At 34.7% G+C, this 26,862-nt stretch overlaps 1 protein-coding gene across 2 annotated transcripts in view; it reads right to left on the minus strand.

Moving 5' to 3' along the window:
- LOC149789080 (protein DENND6A-like) overlaps window positions 1-26,862 on the minus strand; it is a 108,633-nt gene that overhangs the window by 37,380 nt on the left and 44,391 nt on the right. The window contains exons 8-12 of one of the 2 annotated variants that reach the window (XM_089975262.1): window positions 25,794-25,856; window positions 17,294-17,349; window positions 13,611-13,671; window positions 9,856-9,917; window positions 5,544-5,639 (exon numbers count right to left, since the gene is read on the minus strand). In XM_089975262.1, the coding sequence (XP_089831388.1) occupies window positions 5,544-5,639; window positions 9,856-9,917; window positions 13,611-13,671; window positions 17,294-17,349; window positions 25,794-25,856 (338 nt within the window). The remainder of the gene's footprint in view (window positions 1-5,543; window positions 5,640-9,855; window positions 9,918-13,610; window positions 13,672-17,293; window positions 17,350-25,793; window positions 25,857-26,862) is intronic. The other variant, XM_089975264.1, reaches the window with a different exon arrangement.

Genomic DNA, 26,862 nt, shown 5'->3' on the forward strand with positions numbered 1-26,862 from the left:
TTTCTTTATCAAAGTTGAAAACAGAAGTGAAGTTGGTTAGGAATAGGGCTTTTTTAAATATCAAATAGTAAAAATAACAGCTTCAAGTTTCAAAATTAGTTCATATGATACTGTAATTGTATCACAATTCAAAAAAACACTTCATATATCAGTTGAATCAGCAAGTATCATCCCTTTGAACTAATTGGACTAAAACAGAACACACAGTAGCTCAGTTCCTCTAGGATGAAAAAAATCATATTGGAGGTTTTTATACGTTGTCAATCCAACAGCTTTTCTAAATTTTCAAAACAATGGTACAATGTATATGTACCACTCAATGGTACAATGTATATGTACCACTCAATGGTACAATGTATATGTACCACTCAATGGTACAATGTATATGTACCACTCAATGGTGCAATGTATATGTACCACTCAATGGTACAATGTATATGTACCACTCAGTGATGCATGACCACATCATTCATGCAGTATTAATTAAAGGTAATTCATCAAATCTGGATAGTACTGTTCCCCAATCATAGATCCTGTGCTCTGCTTCGTTTAAAGTTTAAAGCTTTGAATACAACTATGCTGATGATCCTGATCAAATGGAGGGACCTACAAATGAAGCCACAGCAACAGACTGAATATTAATTTACTAGTGTTCTCTTCAACACCTCCAAAATCAAGAAGTTACATTTTGTCATTGCACTCAATATTTCTTTCAGGCAGATTTTATAACACTTTTTTTTGTTTGAAAAGTCTAATGGGCAACTCATATAGAATAGAGGAGCAACCCGATCTAGATTTAGACTGGCCCCTGAGCATCAGGCTATGTGACTTCTATAACTCTGATAGACACTTGATCCTAACTGAAATGGTGATCAAAAATATGACTTCCAGAGAGGTAACAAGTTTAGCCAATCAGAAGTGTGATCATTATTTCTCACCCATGTGACTGAGAAATCTAGCTGTTTTGCTAACCCTACTTTTCTTATCTCAGTCTAGTCATCTCAGACAAGTCGTTTCAGTCACAGTGGCCACATGCTCAGAACTACTTTTAAAAAAAGAAACCCTTCTTGTCTTCTGCTGTGTCTAATGTAGTTGTTCTAAAATTAAACAACAACAACAACAGAAACAAATCTATAAGAAAACATAGTAACTTAAGGTCAATCCATCTTTGAGATCACACCATACAAAAACAATTCGAGAGACTAAGACACACATGCACATGATGTCAAGCTTTTTGGTATTATGCTAGTTCGTTCCACACAGCATGGTCAATTTTATCACTACACTCATTTACAATCAATATTAATTGTAACACAAGTATGTTACACAGTTTCACCTCCTCCAAAGAAAAGGAGAGTTATATACAAAAGTGACACAGGTCTCTAATTACCCATGAATAATCTAATGCAACGTGTTGCTCTTCATTACAGTTTGTACTAAGTATAACTACAGTAAAGATGTGTACCCAGTATCGTTTCATTATTTACAATATAACTTTTTAAAATTGGAACTGATGAAAATGAAACATTTTCTTGTAATAAATATTAATTATTTATTGTCAATTTCATATAACATCCATATATTAAATGTGATAATACCTCATTACTATGTGATGTTTTATGTTGTTATTTTTCTTTGCTCATGTGTATAAACTGTGTACTGCAATGGTCACACCACAGCCCTCATTAACATATTTGCATTAATGAGCTGCATGTAGACATTTGGACGTGAACTATATTACACTACTGAATAGTTTTTTTCATTTTAAAGGAAAATATTGGGTGAGAAACATAATCTACATTGGGGTTTGGACCAAGGTAAGGAAATCCCAGTCACAGAGTTACATTATATGTCTCCCCACGAGGCTTAGGATGTTCTTGTCTCAGTCCAAACCCCAACATAGATTCTATATGACTGTGTGGATCTTGATTATTTGTTAACCCATCCAAGATCAGCTCATCATTATTTATGGACGTTGATTATTACTGAACTCATACAAGATAACTCCTCAATATGCATGGATCTTGATTATTTTTTAACTTGTCCAAGATCCCTCCTCATTATTTATGGACGTTGATTATTACTGAACTCATACAAGATACCTCCTCAGTATGCATGGATCTTGATTATTATTTAACTCTTTTGAAGTTTCTGTAGTAGATATTTATATAAACCAAATATATAAGAATTACAAAAGCCAGTTCTAGAAAGTACCAAGGAACACACAAGTGTTTTATCTGCATCAGCAAAAAGAAATTTGCATATAGAGATGATGCATCTCAGCTCCAGATCTGCAGCCTTGCTAGTGCTCATGCCATGACAGATGAGTACTACTAAGGATTCATACTGATGAGAGAGTACTACTAAGGCTGAGAGAGTACTACTAAGTTTGAGAGAGTACTACTAAGGCTGAGAGAGTACTATTAAGGTTGAGAAAGTACTACTAAGGATGAGAGAGTACTACTAAGGCTGAGAGAGTACTACTAAGGTTGAGAGAGTACTACTAAGGTTGAGAGATTATTACTAAGGTTTCATACTGACTGTGTGAATTTAATGTTGGTGTTGCTGATTCTTTTTGTTTGTGGTAAAAGATGGAAATAGGATAGTCTTTCTATAGTGTTCAGAAAAGCCATCATCTGCAGCTTGGGTGACTACTTTTGTATTTAGGTATCATCAATGTACAATAGAATGGAGATAACACATGTCAATGATCAGAACTCTGTGAAATATCAAAACAGATCAACAGGGTTGGATCTTTTTATATTTATGGGCACATTTTGTGTCCCTTCCACTGAGTAGGACTTGGACCATAGTAAGGCTGTATCATCAATGCCAAATACATGCTGAAGAGGTTTAAGTAATAGATCATTGTCAACTCTGTCAATGCTGCTGATGATTCAAGGAAGGTCAGGATTATATTAAGTAATTTTGAACAAACCATTCTTTCTTCTCTTTAGTATCATTACAATGGCCTTTGACCTACTGACCTCAAAATCAATAGGAACCTTTCTTGCTTCAAATACAAGCTATCCACAAAGTTTTGGTTATGGTTTATTGTTAAGGATTCTAGCTATTTTATGGAAACCAATTTCCTTCCTGGAGTCCCTCTAACTCGGACATATCCCTTGTCTCAAATGCAAGCCATCCATAAAGTTGGTGAAGGCATGTGGTACAGAACTTAATTAGTTTCATGGAATTTTTTGCATCCGTTCTCCAGTACCTTTGACAAAGACCTTTGACTTTTTCACCCAAAAATGAATAGATGTCCACCTTTCTTTGAATGCAAGCCACCCATGAAGTTTGGTCAAAGAAGGAAAATCAGGATATCATGCAAAAACCATTTTTCTTCTTAGAATCAGTGTGACCTCAACCACTAACCCTCACCCCCCAAACCAATAGGTGACTTTCTTATCTCAAATGCATGCAATTTACAAAGTTTGGACAAGGTATATGGTACATGAGTCAAATTATTCAACAGAAATAGTTTTTCTTTTTAGTCCCGGTGAACATAACCTTTAACCTTTTGTGCCTAATATCAATAGGATTTCTTCACTGTCCAAACTGCAAGGTATGTACAAAGTCTGGTAATGATGAAATCACAAGTTATTGTCCAAAAACAAAACATGGAAAAGACAGATGAATCTTAACATAAGCTCTACATTCATAAAAGGTGTGGGGATACACCTCTTTCTCGATAACTTGCATGCCACAGGGTCCACAAACACAAACCACACTATAAGTGAGGGCATGAGTTACCAAGGGACCTAAACAAAAATCCACTAGACATTGAGAAAACTGGGAGGTGTAGGGAACTGGGCTGTTTAATGACTGAATCCTCATTTTACAATCATGTCGATAAGTCGATAATTTATAATAATGCACTTTTTTAAATGAAGTTTTTTGTGATTCTGTATAAATTACATTTATTTTCAAAATGTCCAACAGGTGAAAGATCGTTAACATCGATCCAACTGATTTCAACAACCTTCTCATGTACGTGACAACATCTGATTATTACATCATTGCTGTTTATTTTGTTGATTAGTCTGGTTCCCGGAGTGGTATTTAATAGTATAGTGCTAAGTAGGGAGTCAATGTAGGAGGGACTTAGACTAACTGTTGATACAACCACCAAACAAAATTCCATTTTTTTCAAAAACTAGCAACATTTATTTCATCTATGTCGAAACTAAATTTCTGTAATGTTCAATTAGTACAATATTGATGCCATGATTTTATTGGAAGCAATATTGAAACTTCTTATCATACCTGAGGGTATCTCTAAGTGCCAGTTCAGGAATTCTCTGAAACTCATTTGCCCACAATTGTCCGTATCTGTGAAACCAAGCTCTTTATTTTACGATTGTTTCACTTGGTTGCATTGCTATCTTTGATCAAGTAATGAATGAGTTTGTTATTTTAAGGATAGTTTAATTAGATTATGTACACAGTAACATTCATAACAGTGTTCAATGGATCAACTGGAATGAGTTCATCCGATGTACCACTGGGGCCGCTAGATCTTAAGTATGTATAATTTGCATGAGTTGTAACATTTTTAAAATTCCACCTCCTCAATTTGATTCAAGAGACGTAATTAACATGATAATACAAAGGAGGCCAGCTTTTAATTCAGTGCAACAATATAACAAATACCTCCGCCAGTCAGTTATCAAAACATGGTAAGCACTTTATTAGGCTCTCAGAGAAACGCTCACTGAAATAGCTGTTATGGTAGATTGACACATTTTATGTTTAAATACACATTGCATTTTTATGATGATTACACTTAAGAGGAACTAAGAGATAGAACTAAACCACAAATTTCACCTAATAAAAATTATTTAATTGGCATTTAAATATTAATGTACTGCTGTCACCAAGCATAAGTAACCTTTTCATTTATCAAAATATCCTTGAATATCTTTCATTATGGTGTACTAAGAATGTCATTTGGAAAGAAAATGTAACAAATTATATGACCTCTTATTCAAAGTTGATAATTTAAAAATGTTGACTAAAATTTCCAGGTCCTATCTACTGTTTTTTACCATAAAACGAGCGATATATCAGCATTTTAGTTACCAACTTTGATTTTCTTCAAGTTCAACAAATAGTGATCGATTCTTTTTGCATTATTTGTTTTAAAAAATGGATCCACACCTGACCCCATGTTATAAGTGGGGTCGCAAGTTATCAGGGTGTGAGTTATCGAGGGAGTGGTGTAATAATATTAATAATAATAATAATGAGGACTTTGTATAGTGCCTAACCTTTAGAAGCTCTAAGCACTTTACAACATTAGACAACACCTATAAGATAAAAAACATAATGATATGATTACAAAAACAAACACCATGAAATTAGAAAACATTAAAAAAACATGCTGAGAATATTTAAGGTAGGAAACATTATTAGGTCTTTAAGTTTGTTCTTGCAGTCGAAATAAGTGAGTTTTGAGAGCCCTCTTGAATATGATCACTGTGTCTTTGTGTCTAAAGGAAATAATAAGGAAAGTTTAAAAAAAATAAAAATCCACTTACGGAGCCTGTGTTTTTGTTGTGTATTCCTTGAATTCACTGTCATGAATAGTGAAATAGGGTCTGTAATCTGTACAATACTGCAAAGGTGAAATCAAGCTGAAAAATACCAAAATTCAATTAGAAACCATAATTTGTTTTAGTGTATTCAACAAATCAATATGTTTTTAAATAACTCTATATCTTCAAGTTGATTACAACATGATCATCTGGATTATAAGCATAAAATAATGGTAATTAAAAGGAGTTAGAAAATTGACAAGATATAGACAGCTTTAAACCTTGCAGGTAATTTTTGACAGTAGCAAGTAATGAACATTTGTACCAGTTTAAGGGACCTACTATAACTATTTTCTCATCCTGCTATCGAATATTTATATGTATGGGTTTATCAGTCTCATCCTGCTATTGAATATTTATATGTAATGGGTTTACCAGTCTCATCCTGCTATTGAATATTTGTATGTATGGGTTTATCAGTCTCATCCTGCTATTGAATATTTATATGTATAGGGTTTATCAGTCTCATCCTGCTATTGAATATTTATATGTATAGGGTTTATAAATCTCATCCTGCTATTGAATATTTATATGTATAGGGTTCATCAGTCTCATCCTGCTATTGAATATTTATATGTATAGGGTTTATCAGTCTCATCCTGCTATTAAATATTTATAGGCATAGGGTTTATAAATCTCATCCTGCTATTGAATATTTATATGTATACTGTTTATCAGTCTCATCCTCCTATTGAATATTTATATGTATGGGTTTATCAGTCTCATCCTGCTATTGAATATTTATGTAATAATAATAATAATAATAATGAGGACTTTGTATAGCGCCTAATCTTTCGAAGCTCTAAGTGCTTTACAACATTAGACAACACCTATAAGATAAGAAACATAATAATATTATTACAAAAACAAACAACATGAAATTAGAAAAACATTAAAAAATAAAAAACGTGCTGAGAATATTTCAGGTAGGAAACATTGTTAGGTCTTTAAGTTTGTTCTTGCAGTTGAAATAAGTGAGTTTTGAGTTGCTGGGCCCTGGTATGCAAAAGAACACTGTCCATATGACTTTGTTTTCATAGTGGGCATAATGAGTATACGATTGTCAGAAGAGGAGCGTAAGTATCTTGCTGGTGTGTACACCTGGGTGAGGTCAGATAGGTATGTTGGACTAGAGTCCAACAGTGAAATGTAGCACAGAGCACAAATTTTGTGCTTGATTCTGGATTGAATGGATAGCCAGTGTAGGGTACAGAGCAGCGGGGAGGTGTGCTCTGATCGTGGTACTCTAAGTATGATCCGAGCAGCTGTGTTTTGAAGTTTCTGGAGTAGATATTGAGATGAACCAGACAGAATTGAGTTACAATAGTCCAGTCTTGAAAGTACTTATGAACACACAAGTGTTTTAGTGGCATCAACTGAAAGATATTTGCGAATTGAGCTGATGTGTCTCAGCTCAAGATATGCAGCTTTGCATATGTTCATGACATGTTGGTGCAATGTGAGAGTACTGTCCAGAGAACACCTAGGTTTCGTACTGATTGTGTGAATTTAATGTTGGCGTTGCTGATATTTATTGTTTGAGGTAAAGGATGTGAATGAGAAAGTCTTTGTGTTGTGATCAAAATGGCCTCATTTTTATCATCATTCATCTGCAGCTTGTTACAAGTCATCCATGATTTCACATCAGAAATGCACCTCTCTACACCTTGGATGGTAGCATCAACTTCAGTTGGATGGCTAGATTTGTATATTTGGGTGTCATCAGCGTACAATTGGTGAGACACTGGATGATGATCTATGACACTTGAGAGCAACTGAGTGTACAGAATAAAAAGAACAGGTCCAAGAACAGACCCGTGTGGAACACCACAACATAGATCAACTGGGCTGGAGTGTATTCCATTTGCAGACACAATTTGTGTCCTGTTGACCAAGTAGGACTTGAACCACAGTTAGGCTGTATCATGAATGCCAAATACATGCTGGAGATGGTAAAGTAATATATCATGGTCTATTGTGTCAAATACTGCAGACAAATCAAGGGGGGTGAGGACTGTAATCTTTCTGCTATCCAATGCAGAGAGAATGTCATTAACTACTTTTAGAAGAGTTGTTTCAGTACTGTGGCAAGGGCGATATGCAGATTGTACATTGCTAAAAAGACTATTTGAATTTAGATGAGATACAAGCTGGGATAGAACAACCTTTTCTAAGATTTTTGAAATGAATGGAAGATTAGAAACTGGACGGTAGTTCTTTAAATCGTCATCGTCTAAATTTGGTTTCTTCAGCAGAGGCTTTACAATGGCAGTTTTGAAAAATTATGGGAATTCCCCAGATGAGAGAGAGGTATTAGCTTGTCAGACATAATGACAAGTTCATCAGTTAGTGAAGGCAATACTGGATCTTAGCACTCAAGCAGCAGTGATGTTGGAATTGGATCAAGTTCACATGGCTTTGATGCACTCTTCATCACGATTGTACGTACGAAATCCATAGAGACAGGTTCAAATGCTGCTAATGGTTGCCGCTCAAATTCTCCATCCCAATTGTATGGTGACGACGAGTCAATTGAAATTGTGGTGTCAAGCTTATCTCTAATGGTTTGTACTTTGTCACTGAAGAAATTTGCAAACATGTCCGGAAGGTCGACTGGAGAGAAGGTAGTTGGAAGTGGTGTTGATTTGTTCCTTGACATTAGCTTGTTAGTAATCTCGAAGAGCTCTTTGCAGCTGGAACTTTTCATGATCTTAATAGTGTAGTGGGCTGATTTCGCTGCATGGACTATATTTGTGACATTCTTCTTAGCGACTTCATAGATTTGCTTATGAATAGTGAGTCTGGTGGAAAGCCAGAGCCTCTCAGCTTTACGGCGGTCTCTTTTAGCAGTGTAAAGCTGGTCCCTAACACTGCTATACCATGGAGAACACTTCTGAATTGATACTCTGCACTTGGTAGCTGGGGCATGTTTGTCAAGTAATGAACGCAGACAGTTATCGAGTTGTTCTGCGGTAGGAGGTAAGCAAGTTGTTAGGTTAGCTTGGATGTCGTGCATTAGTTTGGTTCTATTTATCATACGGAGGTTTCTCTTAGTAGCAGATAAAGGTGGAGGGTTAGGGACTGATACGTCAAGATGGCATATAATGCAGAGGTGATCTGATGCAAGGTCATGGGATACCAGGGAGGACGGTAGAATGTTATCATCAGGTCTATGAAGAATCCAGTCTAAAATGTGACCATGTTTATGGGTGGGTTGGTTAACTGACTGTTTGAGGTTGAAAACATTAATGGAATCTACGAGTTTTGATGTATTTGAGTTTGCGGGACAGTCAAAGTGAAAGTTGAAATCTCCAAGAATAATCAGGTTGCCACCTATCGAACTTCCATAGTCCAGGAGATTCGGAAACTGCTCCAAAAAGAGAGAGTCAGCCAGCTTGTTTTTTCTACTAGGAGGAGGGCAGTATAGGCAGAAAAAATGGACTGACCTTTGCTCCAGTGTGAGTGTGGTTTGGGTTTATCAGTATCATCCTGCTATTGAATATTTATATGTATAGGGTTTATCAGTCTCATCCTGCTATTGAATATTTATATGTATAGGGTTTATCAGTATCATCCTGCTATTGAATATTTATATGTATAGGGTTTATCAGTCTCATCCTGCTACTGAATATTTATATGTATAGGGTTTATCAGTCTCATCCTGCTATTTAATATTTATATGTATAGGGTTTATCAGTCTCATCCTGCTATTGAATATTTACATGTATAGGGTTTATAAATCTCATCCTGCTATTGAATATTTATATGTATAGGGTTTATAAATCTCATCCTGCTATTGAATATTTATATGTATAGGGTTTATCAGCCATCAGCACAATTCTGGTTATGTAGTGCCAAATTTAGTCATCCCCCAAAAACATACAAAACAAAGATAAATGCAAAAAGTATAAAGACCCTAAAATAAAAAAGTATATTTTTAAAAATATAAACCACTCTTTTAAAAAATCCAAGACCTTCTTAGCTGGAACATCATGTGATGCACCCCAAGGGCAAAAAACACTGACTCCATTTAACTAAAGTCACCTCTTATGACTTGCTGAAGGGCACATCAGGCCTATTCTATAGCCGTCTGCCCAAAGGGGGTAGGGTACTATCAAAAAGGGTTAGTGGTTAATACATGTTTTTTTCAAAGACATCATTGACCAGTAATTGATTTTCAATACTTTGCTCAGCATGTAATAAATGGGAATGACCTCCATGAAGGAAAAGCATGGATAAATAGCCTCAAACTCACCTTATAAGAGCCTGTACTGTTGTCGAGGCCACAGTTGGCAAAGCTGCCATGACAACCAAGGGCTGAAACATAAAATGGACACATGTATATAAATTATTTAGCAAAAATGACAAACACCTTGTTAAATACCAAGGAAGAATAACCCCTCCAACCAAAAATAAATATCCACCATGAAACAAAATCCAAAATGTTAGGTCCAACAAGAAGGTGTCCGAACATGACAGCCAACTGCATGCAAATTTATGATGGACGGAAAAGTACCAAACATTTGAAAATTGTAATAATTTAATTAACTTTGAAGTAAATTATATTTCTCTGATAATACTTACCCAATCATATTATGGACAATCATCGAATCTAGTCCTCTGTAAAGACGAAAATGAAAAACATCTTTTCTATCTGTGTGTGTGTGTGTGTACATATATATATATAAGAATACAAATCATATAGTGAATAACTGCTCTTTCAAGTGTACTGGATCATGCAAGCTATCATATTTGTCAGGGATTAAGATAAATGCAAAAGTAACCAGTAAAGCTTTGCAAAAACAACTGTTTTTCTGTTTTATTTGTTTGTCTTGTCTATGTTTTGTGTTTGCCTTTGAAAAAGACTCATTAAGAGTTGAAAGCGCTAAGGCAAGTTACATGCTAGTTTTGCACAATTTGTAGTCAGTTTATTGTGTTTATATATACATACATGTATTTAAAAGCCAATCGTCTTGAGACCTTAGAAAGCACTGAGCATATGAATAAATTCGATCATATCATAATTCTAGTCTTGATAGCTAACATTTTCTTTCTCAACCTTGGTCAGAAGGAAAAGTTTTTTCTCTTGTTTCTTTAAGTATCTCTGTGCACTTCACATAATTTAACACAGCAGACAGGATCTTGCAAGGACACTTCTCTTGACTCATTGTCAAAAAGAGGAAGCGTAAGATGACCCTTTGACTGCTCATTGAAGGCAGCCAATTCTTGGCAGCAAAGCCTTGTTGTGTCATAAGGATCAAGGATCAAGGAAACATCCAATCTGAACTGAAGATAGTTTGGGTCCCTTAAAGTATATGTAATTCACTCTTCCGGTATGCATGAAAAGACAGCACAGTGATATCAAGTACAGTGATATCAAGTTCAGTGCTGCTCTGAGGAGTTGCAAACATGCTGCAAGCCACTTACTGTTGGCAGTTGACTTTATAAGTCTGATGATATGCATCACTCAACATGATGTAGTCAAACAAAATTGAGACTGCTTATAAATTCCAAACCAAGGTGGACAAAGTACTAGGATGGACAGAAGTCGGACTTTTCCCAGGTGACTAGAAAACCAAAGTACTAGGACGGACAGAAGTCGGACTTTTCCCAGGTGACTAAGAAACTAAGATGACTAAACGGGATAGGAGACTGCCATACCCTTGATGACTTGAACAGAACTACTTACCACATGTTTCTGGACGATTTTGTTCAGATACACTACCATTGTTGTGGGTGAAGCTGACCAAAATACCTATCAACTGATTTTTAGGCCCTATGGGAAAGCTTGATATTGGTAAATTGTACCACGGTATTCAAGAAATTTCTGTGATGCAAGGTGCATAAGGACATGAATGTATGCATCAGTGAGATGGCAAACTCTTCCCCTCTGATGGAGAACTGGACTGATCTAGCTGTTTCCACCTTGAACTTCTGCAGTAAAATATAGTGATTGAGCCACTTCATGTTGATAATTGGCCTGAGCTTGCCACTGACTTTTAGTACAAGGAAGATCCTTGAATAGAACCCAGAGATTGCAGTCTGTGAACAATCTACACTGCCGTCTGGGAACAATCTGTACTGCCCACTTGTCAATTATTGACTAGATCTCCTTCTACTTGATTTTGGCTTTCTTCAGTTGTGATGGACCTGCAGTAACTAATTCACAGCCACTCCAAAACAACTTGGAATGCCCACTTGTTTGCTGGGAATATAGCAATCCAATTAGAGTTGAACTGGAGGAGTATGTCATCTACTGGTACTTTGTCTGCAAGTGGTTGGGGTGGTAAGTGTGTCTGCAAGTGGTTGGGGTGGTAAGTCAGCTGCAAGAGGTTGGGGTGGTAAGTCTGTGTCTGCAAGTGGTTGGGGTGGTAAGTCAGCTGCAAGTGGTTGGGGTGGTAAGTCGGCTGCAGGGTGTTAGAAGACTTGGAAGCTGCCTCCTAAACTATGCACGCTGATGTCATCTGACATCGGATTGGGATTATGACTGGCTCTGTGTTTGTTCCCTTGTCCCTTTGAAGCAATTCATACCTCCTTTGAGGTAGAGACTATAAGGTTGTTGAGACATAACTGCAAGTTGGAGAGGGAATGCTTTGGCCACCTGTCTCTTCACTACCTCTACCTTGCCTCCAAAGAGCATGGGTTACCCAAAAATTGTCATTATTAAAGTCAGAAAGTGGTATGATTTGAGAGGTGCTGTACAAAATCAATCATCTTGTTGCACTAGGTAAAGATAAGCAGAAACAGTCAGAACATTCTCCATGGAATGGTGAAATGCTCTGTTAATGACTCTGGCAATCTGGTCTGTGGACTCCCATGCATGGTTATTACCCAATTTTTCTGCTGAATTATTATTCACAGTCAGCTAGTTTCAATTTTTCTATGATCATCCTGCAAATGGGTACAGTAATAATAAACTTGTGTAGAATCTATAATAATGATTACAAAGGGTCCCAGGTGGCAGAGTGGTCTAAGGTGTTTGTCTTTACATATCACTGACATCCTGCCTATTTTCTCCTTTGTTTGAGTCTTGGCCTGGCCAACATGAATATGTGAGAAAGCTTGCCATAGCTTTCCAGGGGTCAGTAGATTTTTCCAAGTTTTTCCTCTCCCAAATACTCTATACCCCATGTATAACCTAGCGTATTCTGAAAAAAAAATGGTGCTAAACCCATACCCCCTCCAAACAAAGACAATTACAAGCCATACAGTAGCTTGCTTTGTAGTCCTCCAGAATATAATGCTTTTCAGTGAATGATTGTAACATAATAATGTAATAATGTAGCTTAAAAACAAAAATCTACCAGTTTTACCATCAACTTTCATTTTGTAGATTGTGTGCAGTGATTCCTATTCTTGTCAACTTGTCAGCTCTTTCAAGGCATCAGTGAACATGATATGCAAAACTGAACCTGTGTATATTTAGCACAGACTGACACCCATTTTTCACTGTAGAAAATATGACTGTTGAAAAACAAAATCAGAAAAAATACTGTGTTTTATACACAAGAGTTATAATTTTACAGGAAAAATAAAAACAAATTTTGACAATTTTCTGATTTCAAAGTTCCAAAGGTTTACAATTTGTACAGGTTTCAGTGTATATATTTTAGAATAATGAATACAGACTGACAAAACTGCCACTTCTGTGTGCAGTACTGTGCCAAGTTCATATACATAATAACATAGTGATCTGCATAGAGTTGATGTGACATTAACGTATGCTATTGTAGTACACACAAGAATGATGATTCATCGTATGAAAGGAAACAGCCCATCACATGAAAACATCAGTATGTCAAGCAACAAGTACCATGCATCCAAATTTAATGACCCTTTTAAAATTTATTAACAATGAAACCTGTGTGTAGTACTCACTCTGTATCTTAAAGAGTTATTTTGAGCAGGTGTTATAGGCAGGTAAATATGTACACAAAGATACATTTATCCTTGTTTAAAAAAAAGACAAAGATAAACAAGTTGAGACATCTGTCTACATAAATACAATACCTCACATGTAAGCACAAGTTCCCAGAGCATCTGTACATGTGGCAGTACCGTCTGGAAAGCACTGCAAGAGATAATTAGTGGGAATTGCTTCCTCATAGCAGCAATAAATAAAAGTTCTACCTAATTACAAGTTCTCATATTAAAAATAATCTCAACCTATCAAAAAATGGCATGGAGGAACAGAAAACCCATAAACCTTCAGGAAATCTCAAACCTTGAACAGGCGACAACTGAACCCATCACAAGTCACTACTGTGGATCAAATAAAGGACTGTAGAGGTGCAGGTGTCTTACACAAGTCACTGCTGTGGATCAAATAAAGGACTGTAGAGGTGCAAGTGTTACACAAGTCACTGCTGTGGATCAAATAAAGGACTGTAGAGGTGAAAGTGTTACACAAGTCACTACTGTGGATCAAATAAAGGACTGTAGACGTGCAAATGTCTTACCACTTTGCTATATGTGCACATAAGCCACAGATATGTAATACATTCATGAAGACTGGATGAATTCCAAATTCTGTCTGCAGAATGAGACTTGCTAATACTATTCATGATCCCAAAGTTTTATAGTCAGTAAGCAAGAAAAGTAGGTCACAGTGACTCAATGGAAATTTTCAGAGGATGAGAAATATAATATGTATTATATATTTATTAAAGATGTGTAGAAATGGAGACTCACTATGATTTAATTTACATGCATAATTTAATGACTCTGTGTCCTTGACTTCCCAAAACAAATCCATTTATAATGATGATTACTCTCCAAAACATAGTGCAATACAATGAAATTGGGAAATATCTGAGAAATATTACAGTATTACATTTATAGAAAATAAAATGTTAATCAGTTTTTTAAGCACACATATCCCTGAAGAAATATTAGTTGATATTGAGCCATGTAAATATCCAACATAATGTACTGATCACAAAGTACTTTTTCTAGACACTGTACCATGTAAATATCCAACATAATGTACTGATCACAAAGTACTTTTTCTAGACACTGTACCATGTAAACATCCAACATAATGTACTGATCACAAAGCACTTTATCTAGATATTGTACCATGTAAACATCCAACATAATGTACTGATTACAAAGCACTTTTTCTAGACACTGTACCATGTAAATATCCAACATAATGTACTGATCACAAAGCACTTTTTCTAGACACTGTATCATGTAAATATCCAACATAATGTACTGATCACAAAGCACTTTATCTAGACACTGTACCATGTAAATATCCAACATAATGTACTGATCACAAAGTACTTTATCTAGACATTGTACCATGTAAATATCCAACATAATGTACTGATCACAAAGCACTTTATCTAGACACTGTACCATGTAAATATCCAACATAATGTACTGATCACAAAGTACTTTTTCTAGACACTGTACCATGTAAATATCCAACATAATGTACTGATCACAAAGCACATTATCTAGACACTGTACCATGTAAATATCCAACATAATGTACTGATCACAAAGTACTTTTTCTAGACACTGTACCATGTAAATATCCAACATAATGTACTGATCACAAAGCACTTTATCTAGACACTGTACCATGTAAATATTTTTTGTAAAATTTTGTTTAGCAGTTCTTTAGAAAAAGCCATTTACTAATCCTTCTGTTTTAGTAACAATGGCCACACCTGAAGGTACAGATTGGCTTCTTATGACTTTGGTCAGATTCTGCTGAGTGGTTCTTGAAAGATTTCAGGTGGCAATATCATTGGTGAATCAACATAATTAGAACAAATCTGAAAATATTTCTTGCCAAGATGATTTCTGTAAAATCTGGTGAAAATCTGTTGAGTAGTTCTTAAAAAGACTTTCAAAATATATTCTATTTTTAGTAATATTGGTCATATCTGATTGTGGATTGGCATCATTCAACTAAAGTGACAGAGCTTCACACCAGGAAGTTTCCTGTCAAATTTGGTCAAATTCTTTTGTGGCTAAGACCAGTGGATTTTAAGGATAACAAATGATGAATAACAGATGATGAAGGAGCATACCACAAGGTCACGTGACTTTACACCATCTGTGGTAAATACAGTTAAGTTTTTTGCTGTTGTTCTTATGGGGTTTAACGCCATTTTTCAGCACACTATAGGCTATGCATGACTGCCAGTATTAATGGTGGAGGAAGAACCCGGGAAAACCCAGATAAGAACCACCGACCCACGAGAAGCTACTGGCAAGCTTTCTCACATACCCACAATGGCTGAATCCTTGACTTGAAACCCTGCAGACAGAGGTGAGATGGCAGTGATCCATAATGAAGAGTGCTTTAGACCACTTGGCCACTCAGGGCCCCAAAGTTTTTTGCAAAATGTTTTGTTTTAAATTTAAAAATCATATAAGGTCTATATTATGATTTTGATGAACAATTTTTAAATGAGCATATATTGCCATTCAGCAAAACTCATGCATTGTTGTTAGATGTTTGTAGTTTCACTGTTTATAACCTTGAAAAAAATATAGCTCAAACCTTATCTAAAACACTAAAATAAAATACAGACTTGACTAATTCTTTTGTAGTTTACCAGGTCACAATCATAATCTTTAATCATCCAGAATTGACGCTGAAATAATACAATGAGGATATATGCATGTATATACAAATTTGACCATCCAAATACACATTTTGGATGCTTATAATTGATCACATATTAGAAATTAGATTAAAATGTTTTGTTAAAAAATATTTCCAGCATATTTTGTTATTGGCTGCAATTGTAACCATGAACACATGTCAATTTCACTGAAATCTGTCTTGATAGCAATCTGCATGCACACATGCATCACTACTGTACAACTTCATACCAGAAGGACCGTAAATTGATTTACATAAAAATGTCTTTAGTATTCTGAAGCAACTCAATGTATACAGATGGGTTTTTCTTGGACACAAATAAACAAAACTGATAAAATCATGCAGTCGACCCATCACTAGCAGGGTTCAAATCTAATCTGGACAATATAGCACCAATACTTCTTTTGCCTGGAAATACTGAAACTTGCAGGGACCAAAATATTTATTTTAAATTGCGGGTCCCAAAGCAATTGAAGTTTATGAAGTTCTATTACAATTCTATACTGATAACTGTGAATCCTGCTATAACTTGAAAGTTTAGTCCATAACTGTTTTCAACAATACAGCATTATGTACCAAATTGTAGCATATCAATAATGATTGAAAATTCAGTCAATACATATCCATGTTTAATATCTAAGATAGCCACTTGCTTGACGAAAGTTAAGAACCTTAATTATTGTTTGTAAGCTGTATGTTTCTGGCTTATTTTTTTAATAGTGTCATGGGTTAAGCCACATCTAAGATAAAACTGAAGGTCATGAGATAATTGTGTTATATCCAAATTAATGTTTTAATGAAATGCATTATATCAAGGTTCCCTGTAATTGGTTCAGCCATATACAAATTGGTTCATACATTTTAAAACCGATTTATCCAACTTTTCAAATATCTCATGAGAATAAGAAATCTTTATGCCATAACAAAATGAGTCATTGAAGTGATGCAAAATATTTGAGAAATTGATGTGTTTAGTTACTTACGAATTTTCTGTGTTCTGAATAAATAACTGCCATATTTTTACCTGAAAATATCCACTTCAAACAGGGAGGGTACATATTTTTACCTGAAAATATCCACTTCAAACAGGGAGGGTACAATATGCTGTGCTGGCACAGTTGCCTGTAAATGAAACACTGAAGACATTATGAAGCAAGATTCTGATTACTGCAAGAGATGAAAATAAATAACAGAATGGAGAAGAATGTGCATTCATATAAAACTGTATACATATAAGGAATAATTGCAACATGAAAAATCAGCATAGGATGTCGATAATATAAATGAACATAAATTTCTATTAAGAAATAAACTTGAAAAATTCTACTCATTATTAGGAACATTATAAACATGCTACTATATCACAAAAGATCAAACAACAATTTATATATCCATATCTCTCTCTAATATTTCATACATCAGTCCATAAAAATATAATTATTGCTTCAAATTTTGTTTACTTAGAACTTTTTATTTTGCATTATGCATGTAAATAGTTTTCCCCTCATACATACCTGAATATGGAATAATAAAATGTTTAGGGAAAATTACGGACACAAAGCATGTGACATGCTCAGTGAACTAGTCAATTAAATCTAAAGGTCAATCACAAGCACTTCAAATTATTACTCACAAAAAAAGTCATATTAGTAGGAAATTGAAGAATCAAAGAGATCACTATTTACAAAACTTAGAAAATAATCAGGATTTAAATGAACACATGATTCTACAAAATAGTTAACTTAAACAGTTACCATTAAAATAATAACCCAGGTTTTCAAGCAAAAGAAACAGTTCAGGGATCTCCCTAGCTAAGAAAAAGGAGTCCATGTTATGCATTAATGATCATCTTTCCATAGTTCAGAAAAGAAGAATGACTCTATTTCAAAGATAAAGCAGTGATTAATTAAGACAAACAATGGGCCATTTGAACCTGTAAGGGGTCACCAACAGATAAACACTGCGCCATATGAAACTGTAAGTGACCATCAACCTAAAAACCATAGGCCATTTGAAACTGTAAGGGGTTACCAACAAAATTGTATGGGCTGATTATTTCTTAATATTGGCCTTGGAGCAAACTAAATGTTGCATTTATATAGTTCACCTATTGGGTCTATTCAAATATGAATTCAGTTTAACCATATCTTGTACCTTTCTTGCTAATTAATTCCAGCCAATCCAAGAAAGATCCCAGGGAGTTTCTGCACAGAGTGAAATGGGGGGGAAAAAAATCAATGAAAAGATTATCTTTATTTAGCAAGATTCTGACTGCAAGTCATTGCCTGCAATAAGATCAAATGTCTGCTGTATTGAGAAGAAAAGTGGAGAATGAGACAGCCTTATTTTAGTGTATCTTGGAGACAGCCTTATTTTAGTATGTCTTGGAGACAGCCTTATTTTAGTATATCTTGGAGACAGCCTTATTTTGGATGAAACTTTCACTGATGTCCATTATAACTGATCTGATAATGCTGGTATCAGTTTCTGTTTCAAATCCATGCATATGTCCGTTATAACTGATTATGCTGGTATCAGTTTCTGTTTTAAAACCATGCATATGTCTGTTATAACTGATAATGCTAGTATCAGTTTGTTTCAAAACCATGCATATGTCCATTATAACTGATTATGCTGGTATCAGTTTCTGTTTCAAAACCATGCATATGTCTGTTATAACTGATTATGATGGTATCAGTTTCTGTTTCAAAACCATGCATATGTCTGTTATAACTGATTATGCTGGTATCAGTTTCTGTTTTAATACCAGCACTATTCTGAGAAGTAATGTCTCCTGCATTTACATTCATGTTACAAAACATAGTAAATAACTGCAACTGAAACAAAGAAAAACACTTTGACAACTAAAAGAGGAGGACAAGGTGAACATGAGGTTGCTCAAGCAGTGACCTAAGAGACAATAACTAAATTGGTCCCCATTTAAAACAGCCCCTTGACCAGCAGCCATCTGCTTTTTTTGTGGACAGAATCCCTTACAATCAGTAAGTTTGTGTTCAAAAGTATCCCCCAATGATGGCCACCCTCTAACAGAGCCAGTATATATTAGTGTTCCACGTATTTGAGGTTTAGTCAGTTTGATAATTACTGGCTATTATTGATTTAAACAGTATTTATTTACAAAAGTCATTGTGGAAAGTTCATACAATCAAACAAGAGAGAAAGTGGAGTTAGCAACAAGCATACATTTATTTCAAACTCTCTCCTCATTAGCAATAATATTTACTTATATAAATATGAGCACTCCAGTGGTTAGAGTGTCTGCCTCAGATGTGCTAGGTCATGGGTTTGAACCCTGGTCGGGTCACCAAAGACTCTATACAAATGGTACTAACAGCTGCCTCACTTGGTGCTCAGCATTAAGAAGTTAGTGTTAGGACTGGTCGGCCTGGTGTCAGGATAAAGTGACTGGGTGGGACATGATTCTTACATGTCTGCAGCATGATGCCTCAGTGCTAGAAATAACTATAAACTGCCACATTGCAGATATTGTAGCAAAATGACTGAACATTTTTTAAAGATACATTAAGAATCCAAATCACACACACATACTTTTACAATGTGGCTGATGTAAGAAATGAAGGAGTAATATTGCAGACACTGAAACATGCTAATGAGGCATTAAAAAAATATACATTCAATGCTGCAATAAAGCAGCAGAAACATGCAACTGTACACTTGAAAAATCAACAGATCAAAAATAAAAAATAAAAATATGATGTTGTCACTGATGGAGGAGGAAGAGGGTAGATAAAAGACTTTTAGTTCAGCTTGGGTGGTATATATTTAAAATAACAAAATAAGTATTGCATATATAACAGCTTAAAGTGAACACATAAGTAATGATGATGTAAATCTCTTAGTTCTAATTATGTACTTCTAGACTTTCTTGATGATCTCTTCACTGATCACAACTGATTGCATGGGCATACCCATTAATAATGATGTTATATCTCTAATATGGGCAATATTCCTCTTGTTTAGTTTCTGAGAGTAAAAGATTCTCTACAGATTAATGGAAAATGCTTTGAGATTTGTAGTTAACTGAATGAACATCAATTGCTTGGTGACAAATAGTTTTTGTACAGTCTAAGAGAAAATGCTTCAAAATTTGTAGTTCACTGAATGAACATATATTGCTTGGTGACAAATGGTTTTTGAAGAAAAAAAATGTTATTCAACAAACTACAACAATGTTAAAGTCTTGTGTGCATAAATTGTGGTAATCTTTTTCTTGATAGATTGGGACTTTTTTCCTTGACAGATTGGAACTTTTACCCTGATAGATCGGTTTTTTCTTATCAAGATTCATGTATAGATCTGATTTAAATAAGAGAAATGAAATGTTGTTTTGAATTTGCAGAGATAAGATTCCACTCTACAACAGATGTTGGTAAAAATTAACTTTGGTATAAATTTATCCTGCTGAAGGGCATTTGGAGGTTTGTTCCATCAAAGGTTGTCTATTACTATGCTGCTGGACACTTGACAAAATCAAAGTCTGCAAGAGGCATGCCATGGTACATTTTTGTAAATGTTTTAATTCTTTATTGAAAGTCTTCTCCATTTTGTTTCCTTGAAAATGTTAGTATATGATGTAGATATTTGTGTGTGTGTGTGTGATTTGGATTTTTAATGTAGCTTTAAGAAATTTTCAGTCATATTACTACAAAGTCTGCAGTGTGGCAGTTAACAGTGTTGTCTATCAATTTATTTGAAACACCGGAGGCCATATATGGGTCCTCAACAGTAACTGACAACAATGTATCATTAGCTGACAGTCTTATACTGGACTGAATATTAGTGACAATATCATCAATGTCAATTAAAAATAATGCTGGTTCAAGAATGGATTCATGGAGCACACCAACCACGACATGTTCTTGGTCTTAAGTACAACTTTTGATAACGATTGTTTGCATCCTGTTTGACACAAAATTTCAAAAGTCCAATACATGTATTTATTTAGCTTACAAATAAAACCATTGTTCCAGACATTGTGAAAGAACTTACTAATATCACAAAATGCTACTTTAAATTCTTTGCCTTCATCGATTGTGTTGCAAAAAGTATTGTACATATCACAGTTGTAAGGTAGCAAAATCTTTTTTTGGGTAAATCCAGAACTGAAAATAAGTAATTAGGTCGTCAGCTGTAATGTAATTGTACAAGTGTTTGAAAACACATTTTGCAAATGTTTTGCCCATGCAGTTTAGAAGTAAAACAGGTCAGTAATCTGAAATATTTTTTTCTCTCCTTTATTATGAATAGGAATAACATTAAACTCTTTCAAAACTATTTGAAAAAGGAAGTCTGGAGTGAATTAGTGAAGATTCTTTCATAAATATTGGGATAATATGTGAGTGCCTTCTATTGGTAACTTTGGGTGGATTTTATCAAGACCCCGTACCTTACTGATTTGGGTGGACTTAATCAACACCCTGCACCTTACTGATTTGGGTGGATTTTATCAAGACCATGTACCTTACTGATTTTTGGGTGGACTTTATCAACACCCTGTACCTTACTGATTTGGGTGGATTTTATCAAGACCCTGTACCTTACTGATTTGGGTGGACTTTATCAAGACCATGCACCTTACTGATTTGGGTGGATTTTATCAAGACCCTGTAACTTACTGATTTGGGTGGACTTCATCAAGACCCTGTACCTTACTGATTTGGGTGGATTTTATCAAGACCATGTACCTTACTGATTTGGGTGGATTTTATCAAGACCCTGTACCTTACTGATTTGGGTTGATTTTATCAACACCCTGTACCTTACTGCTTTGGGTGGATTTTATCAAGACCCTGTATCTTACTGACTTTGAGATTTGAAAGAGCATCTTCTATGTCATTTATTCTAATCTGAATTAAGGCCAATGTCAGTAAGAGGTTTAAGCCAAGCAGTAAATTCATTTCCATGGCTGTTGTGTGCTAATAGGGAGGATCTATTAAACCAATTCTTATTATTTTATTATGAATAGCAGAATGGACTGCTTCTAATATATTGCAAGGAATTTTGTCTATTGAACGATCACAAAACTCGCAATCAGCAGCTATACAAGTCTCTACACAATACCCAGTCAGCTCTATACCACAAGTCTTTGTAAATTCCCAATCAGCTCTATACAAAAAGTCTCTATAAATTCCCGAGGAGTTCCATACAAGTCTCTTTTTGATTACCTAGTCTCTGTACAATTTACAATCATCTCTATAAAAGTCTTTGTACAGTACAATCAGCTCTATAAAAGTCTTTGTACAATACAATCAGCTCTATAAAAGTCTTTGTACAGTACAATCATCTCTATAAAAGTCTTTGTACAATACAATCAGCTCTATAAAAGTCTTTGTACAGTACAATCAGCTGTATAAAAGTCTTTGTACAGTACGATCATCTCTACAAAAGTCTTTGTACAATACAATCAGCTCTATAAAAGTCTTTGTACAATCCCAATACATGTCTTCACAAAAGTCTCTGTACAACTCCCAATTAGCTCTATACAACAAGTCCCTATACAATTCCCAATCAGCTCTATACAATTCCCAATTAGCTTTATACAACAATCTCTAAAATTTACAATCAGTTCTATACAAGTCTCTGTACAATTCCCAATCAGCTCTATACGAGTCTCTTTACAATTTCCAATTAACTCTATACAGGTCTCTACAATTCCCTTTCAGCTCACACAAAAGGTTCTGTACAATTCTCAATTAGCTCTATACAAGTCTCTGTGCAATTCCCAATTTATGATCACACCAAAAAAAATAATTCTAAGACCCCTTTTTCATAATAATTAAAAATGCCACTCATAAATATTAACTTGATCCTTGTGGAGCTGGCATTTATAATTCTTGTGGGTTTACTGATCAAATGATGTAAATTAAATACATTCATATTTGTAATATTTCTAAATCTACTACATATCATCCCTCAAGATATCTGACAACAATGCTTTGCTTGTTCACTTAAAAACTTTACTAAAGTCAAATCATTGAAACTTGGGTGTACATATAAAATTCCAATTAAAAACTTTCTTCTGTCAAGAATTATCTCAGCACAAAGGGCTTCAAGGTTTGGTATGAATAAATTGTTCCTTTTCAATAAAGAGAATTTTGGTTTTTAATTAAATAGCTACCACACCCCATTTTCTGATTTTTATGGACTAAATATCAGTACTAAAATATTTTCTGTTAGAATTGGTTTATCTAACCAAGTCTCACTGAGAGTAATACTATCAAATTTGTTTAATTCCTTATGATCAATCTTATGGTGCATTATGTTGACTATTAACATGACAAACTGAGAGGCCCTTTAGGGTCCATGTACATACCTGGATGAGCATTTAAGAACAACAAGCAGACAAGGTGACAGTCACCTTAATTCTCTTTTTTTAACACATTCACAGTCATGCTATATTGATGATGAGAGATCAAACAAGAACACCTTGCTACATGTGGCAATATATAGGAATAGGAGGAATCCTCTATGATTAAAGTGCCACACTAGTAAAATACACATCATTTGATTCAAACAAGAACACCTTGTTACATGTGGCAATATAAATGAATAGGAGGAATCTTCTACGATTAAAGCAACACACTAATAAAATACACATCATTTGATCATATCTAATCTTATTGCTTATAGGCTGTTGTTATCACTGATAATTATCACAATGACAAAAGCTAACAAATGAGAAGTATGGTATGGTGTGCGCTGAAGTCTTTGTGACATCTGTTGCAATAAAGTAGAAATGGTAAATTAGTCATTTTGGTTTCTATCTCTTAGATTACAATAAGTATTTGAAATGGTAAAAGACTATAACCAGTTGATCACATGACAAAGTCATTTCCTTTGTAAAAAGCACGGCATACCTGTGCAATTGCTACAAATTAGTTTGACAGTGGTATAGTTGCCACATAATAAATAAGTTGTTACAAGTGCCATCCAGTTCAGGAATAACAAATTAGCAATTTGACTAGTGAAAAGAATCATGTGTGAGTGCTGCTGAGAAATCTGGCATCAGAAGAATTCAAATAAACTTGGCCAATCATACATTCTGCAACAGTGGGAAAATGGAACGGAGAGAGATGGCTATGATATTGTCATCTGGATGAAGGCAGTACTGGTATTTATATTAGCATTGGGATGGAGAATGATACAACCAGACGTCTGTACCCTGGTTATATTGACAAGGGTTTAAATGGTATTGTACCATGATTAATAATTATTTATAATTATTTTCAACAATGTTTATATAAGTTTTATCACATTGTTTTTATAGCATGAATGTGTTTTTTTTAAATGAAAATATTGAACATATAAACCTTTCTTACTTTATCTGTGTGACCCCCTCTACAAAAACCACTTACAGGTACCTTCCAAGGCCACTTTCTTGCTGCATTAGTGTGGCCTTATATTAAGGAGACCACTGTATTGAAAATGACAGATAATCTGATTTGAAAGATGGTCCCTATCAAAGTTGCCTCAAAGATTTTAATTCATACTAACTCAATGACTGATTCCAGATTGACAAATCTGGCTTAAATTGGTCAACCTTTTTTGTAGAACAAGGGTAAATTGAAAGCTTCTTGTAATTGCTTAAACTGGTCAAATATTTTGGCGAAACTGAAAGCTATTCAGTCAACAAGGGTAAATTGAAAGCTTTTGCATAATAAGGGTTAATTGAAAGCTTTTGCACAAAAAGGGTAAATTGAAAGCTTTTGCATACCAAGGGTAAATTGAAAGCTTTTGCATAACAAGGGCAAAGTGAAAGCTTTTGGAGAATAAGGATAAATTAAAAGCTTTGTAAAACAAGGATAAATTGAAAGCTTTTTGCAGAACAAAGGAATACTGAAAGCTTTTTGAAACTCTTGCAATATTTGACAGTGAAGAAGTATTATTTTCAGAAATTTTAAAGTTCTTCAAGCTAAAATACTGTTAAAGTTGGTTAAATTAGTCAAATAATTTTGGATAAGTTGTTGAAATATTCATTTTTAAGCAGCAGTGCAAGCTAGAAGGCAATGCAGGCACAAATACTTTAAAGGTCTTTCAACTTGTATTCTCACTGCCAGATCTGTTTTAAAATGGCCAAGCAGTTTTGGAGATATTTTCTTTAACAGTATCTTGTATGCTCTACCATGACAGTTTTAAGTGTCACACTTGTCCACCTGTCCATCCCACCCTGATTAAGTTTTGTGTTTAGTTCATGTTTCAGATACTGTGATGGGACATCCATTTTCTATCAATACGTTTTTTGTTTTTCTTCTTAGAACTGGTGGCTATATAAATTAGTCAAGTTGTTTTGAGAAGTTGTAGAGAAGGTTTTACAGTTTTAGTAACCATAGTTATATTTGGTGGCATCATTTGTACAAATGTGAATGGTCATATTATCAAAATGTCCAAAGTTGTTTGAAATGGGCAAAGTTATGTTTGAGTAGCAGATGGACAAGTTGACCCATGAAATAAGTCATACCTTATTCTCACTTACTGCCTTGCAAGCTACAAATTATCCAGATCCTTTGCCAGCTTTCATCACTCACCTGATCTTCTACTTTACTCACTGGCTGGCCTACTAATTTGTCTGATCGTGTGGGTATTCTAACCTAATCAGCAAACAAAATGACAATAATAGAAAACTGAAGCAAGAAAACCTATCAGACCTTGTACAATTCTTGCGTTTTGTATTGATTATTGTTAGCAGTGATGTTGCTGGGTTAAAAACTAATTCTCACCCCAAAATTTGCCAACCACAATATTTTGTTGCCAATTTTATAAATGTTTTACTATTTTCATACTACAGTACTAATTGTTTATCACAACATCCTCAGGACCAAGGTAAATTTATCAACTTAAGCAGATGTTGAGATAAGTATAGGATGAAATTTGTAAAAGGTGACCTGTTATCAATGAGTAGGATTTACAATGAGAGAAAATAAAGACTGGAACTTTTGACTAAATGAAGACAAAGCTAGTCTGAAATACACTGATATATTGACAACTTACAATTGTGTAACAGAATCGTAATGTGTGATGTGCTGTACATGTACATAGAATCATAATGTGTGATGTGCTGTACATGTACATGTATATAGAATCATAACGTGTGATGTGCTGAACATGTACATGTATATAGAATCATAATGTGTGATGTGCTGTACATGTACATGTATACAGAATCATAACGTGTGATGTGCTGTACATGTACATGTATATAAAATCATAACGTGTGATGTGTTGTACATGTACATGTATATAGAATCATAACGTGTGATGTGCTGTACATGTACATGTATATATAATCATAACATGTGGTGTGCTGTACATGTATATAGAATCATGTGTGATGTGCTATACATGTACATGTATAAAGAATCATAATGTGTGATGTGCTGAAAATGTATATATAATCATAATGTGTGATGTGCTGTACATGTACATATAATCATAATGTGTGATGTGCTGTACATGTATATGTATATAGAATCATAATGTGATGTGCTGTACATGTACATGTGTACAGAATCATAATGCGTGATGTGCTGTACATGTATATAGAATCATGTGTGATGTGCAGTACATGTACATGTATATAGAATCATAATGTGTGAT

Source organism: Sinohyriopsis cumingii, chromosome 11, assembly GCF_028554795.1.
Source record: "Sinohyriopsis cumingii isolate HCF-2022 chromosome 11, ASM2855479v2, whole genome shotgun sequence".
NCBI classification, from domain to species: domain Eukaryota; kingdom Metazoa; phylum Mollusca; class Bivalvia; order Unionida; family Unionidae; genus Sinohyriopsis; species Sinohyriopsis cumingii.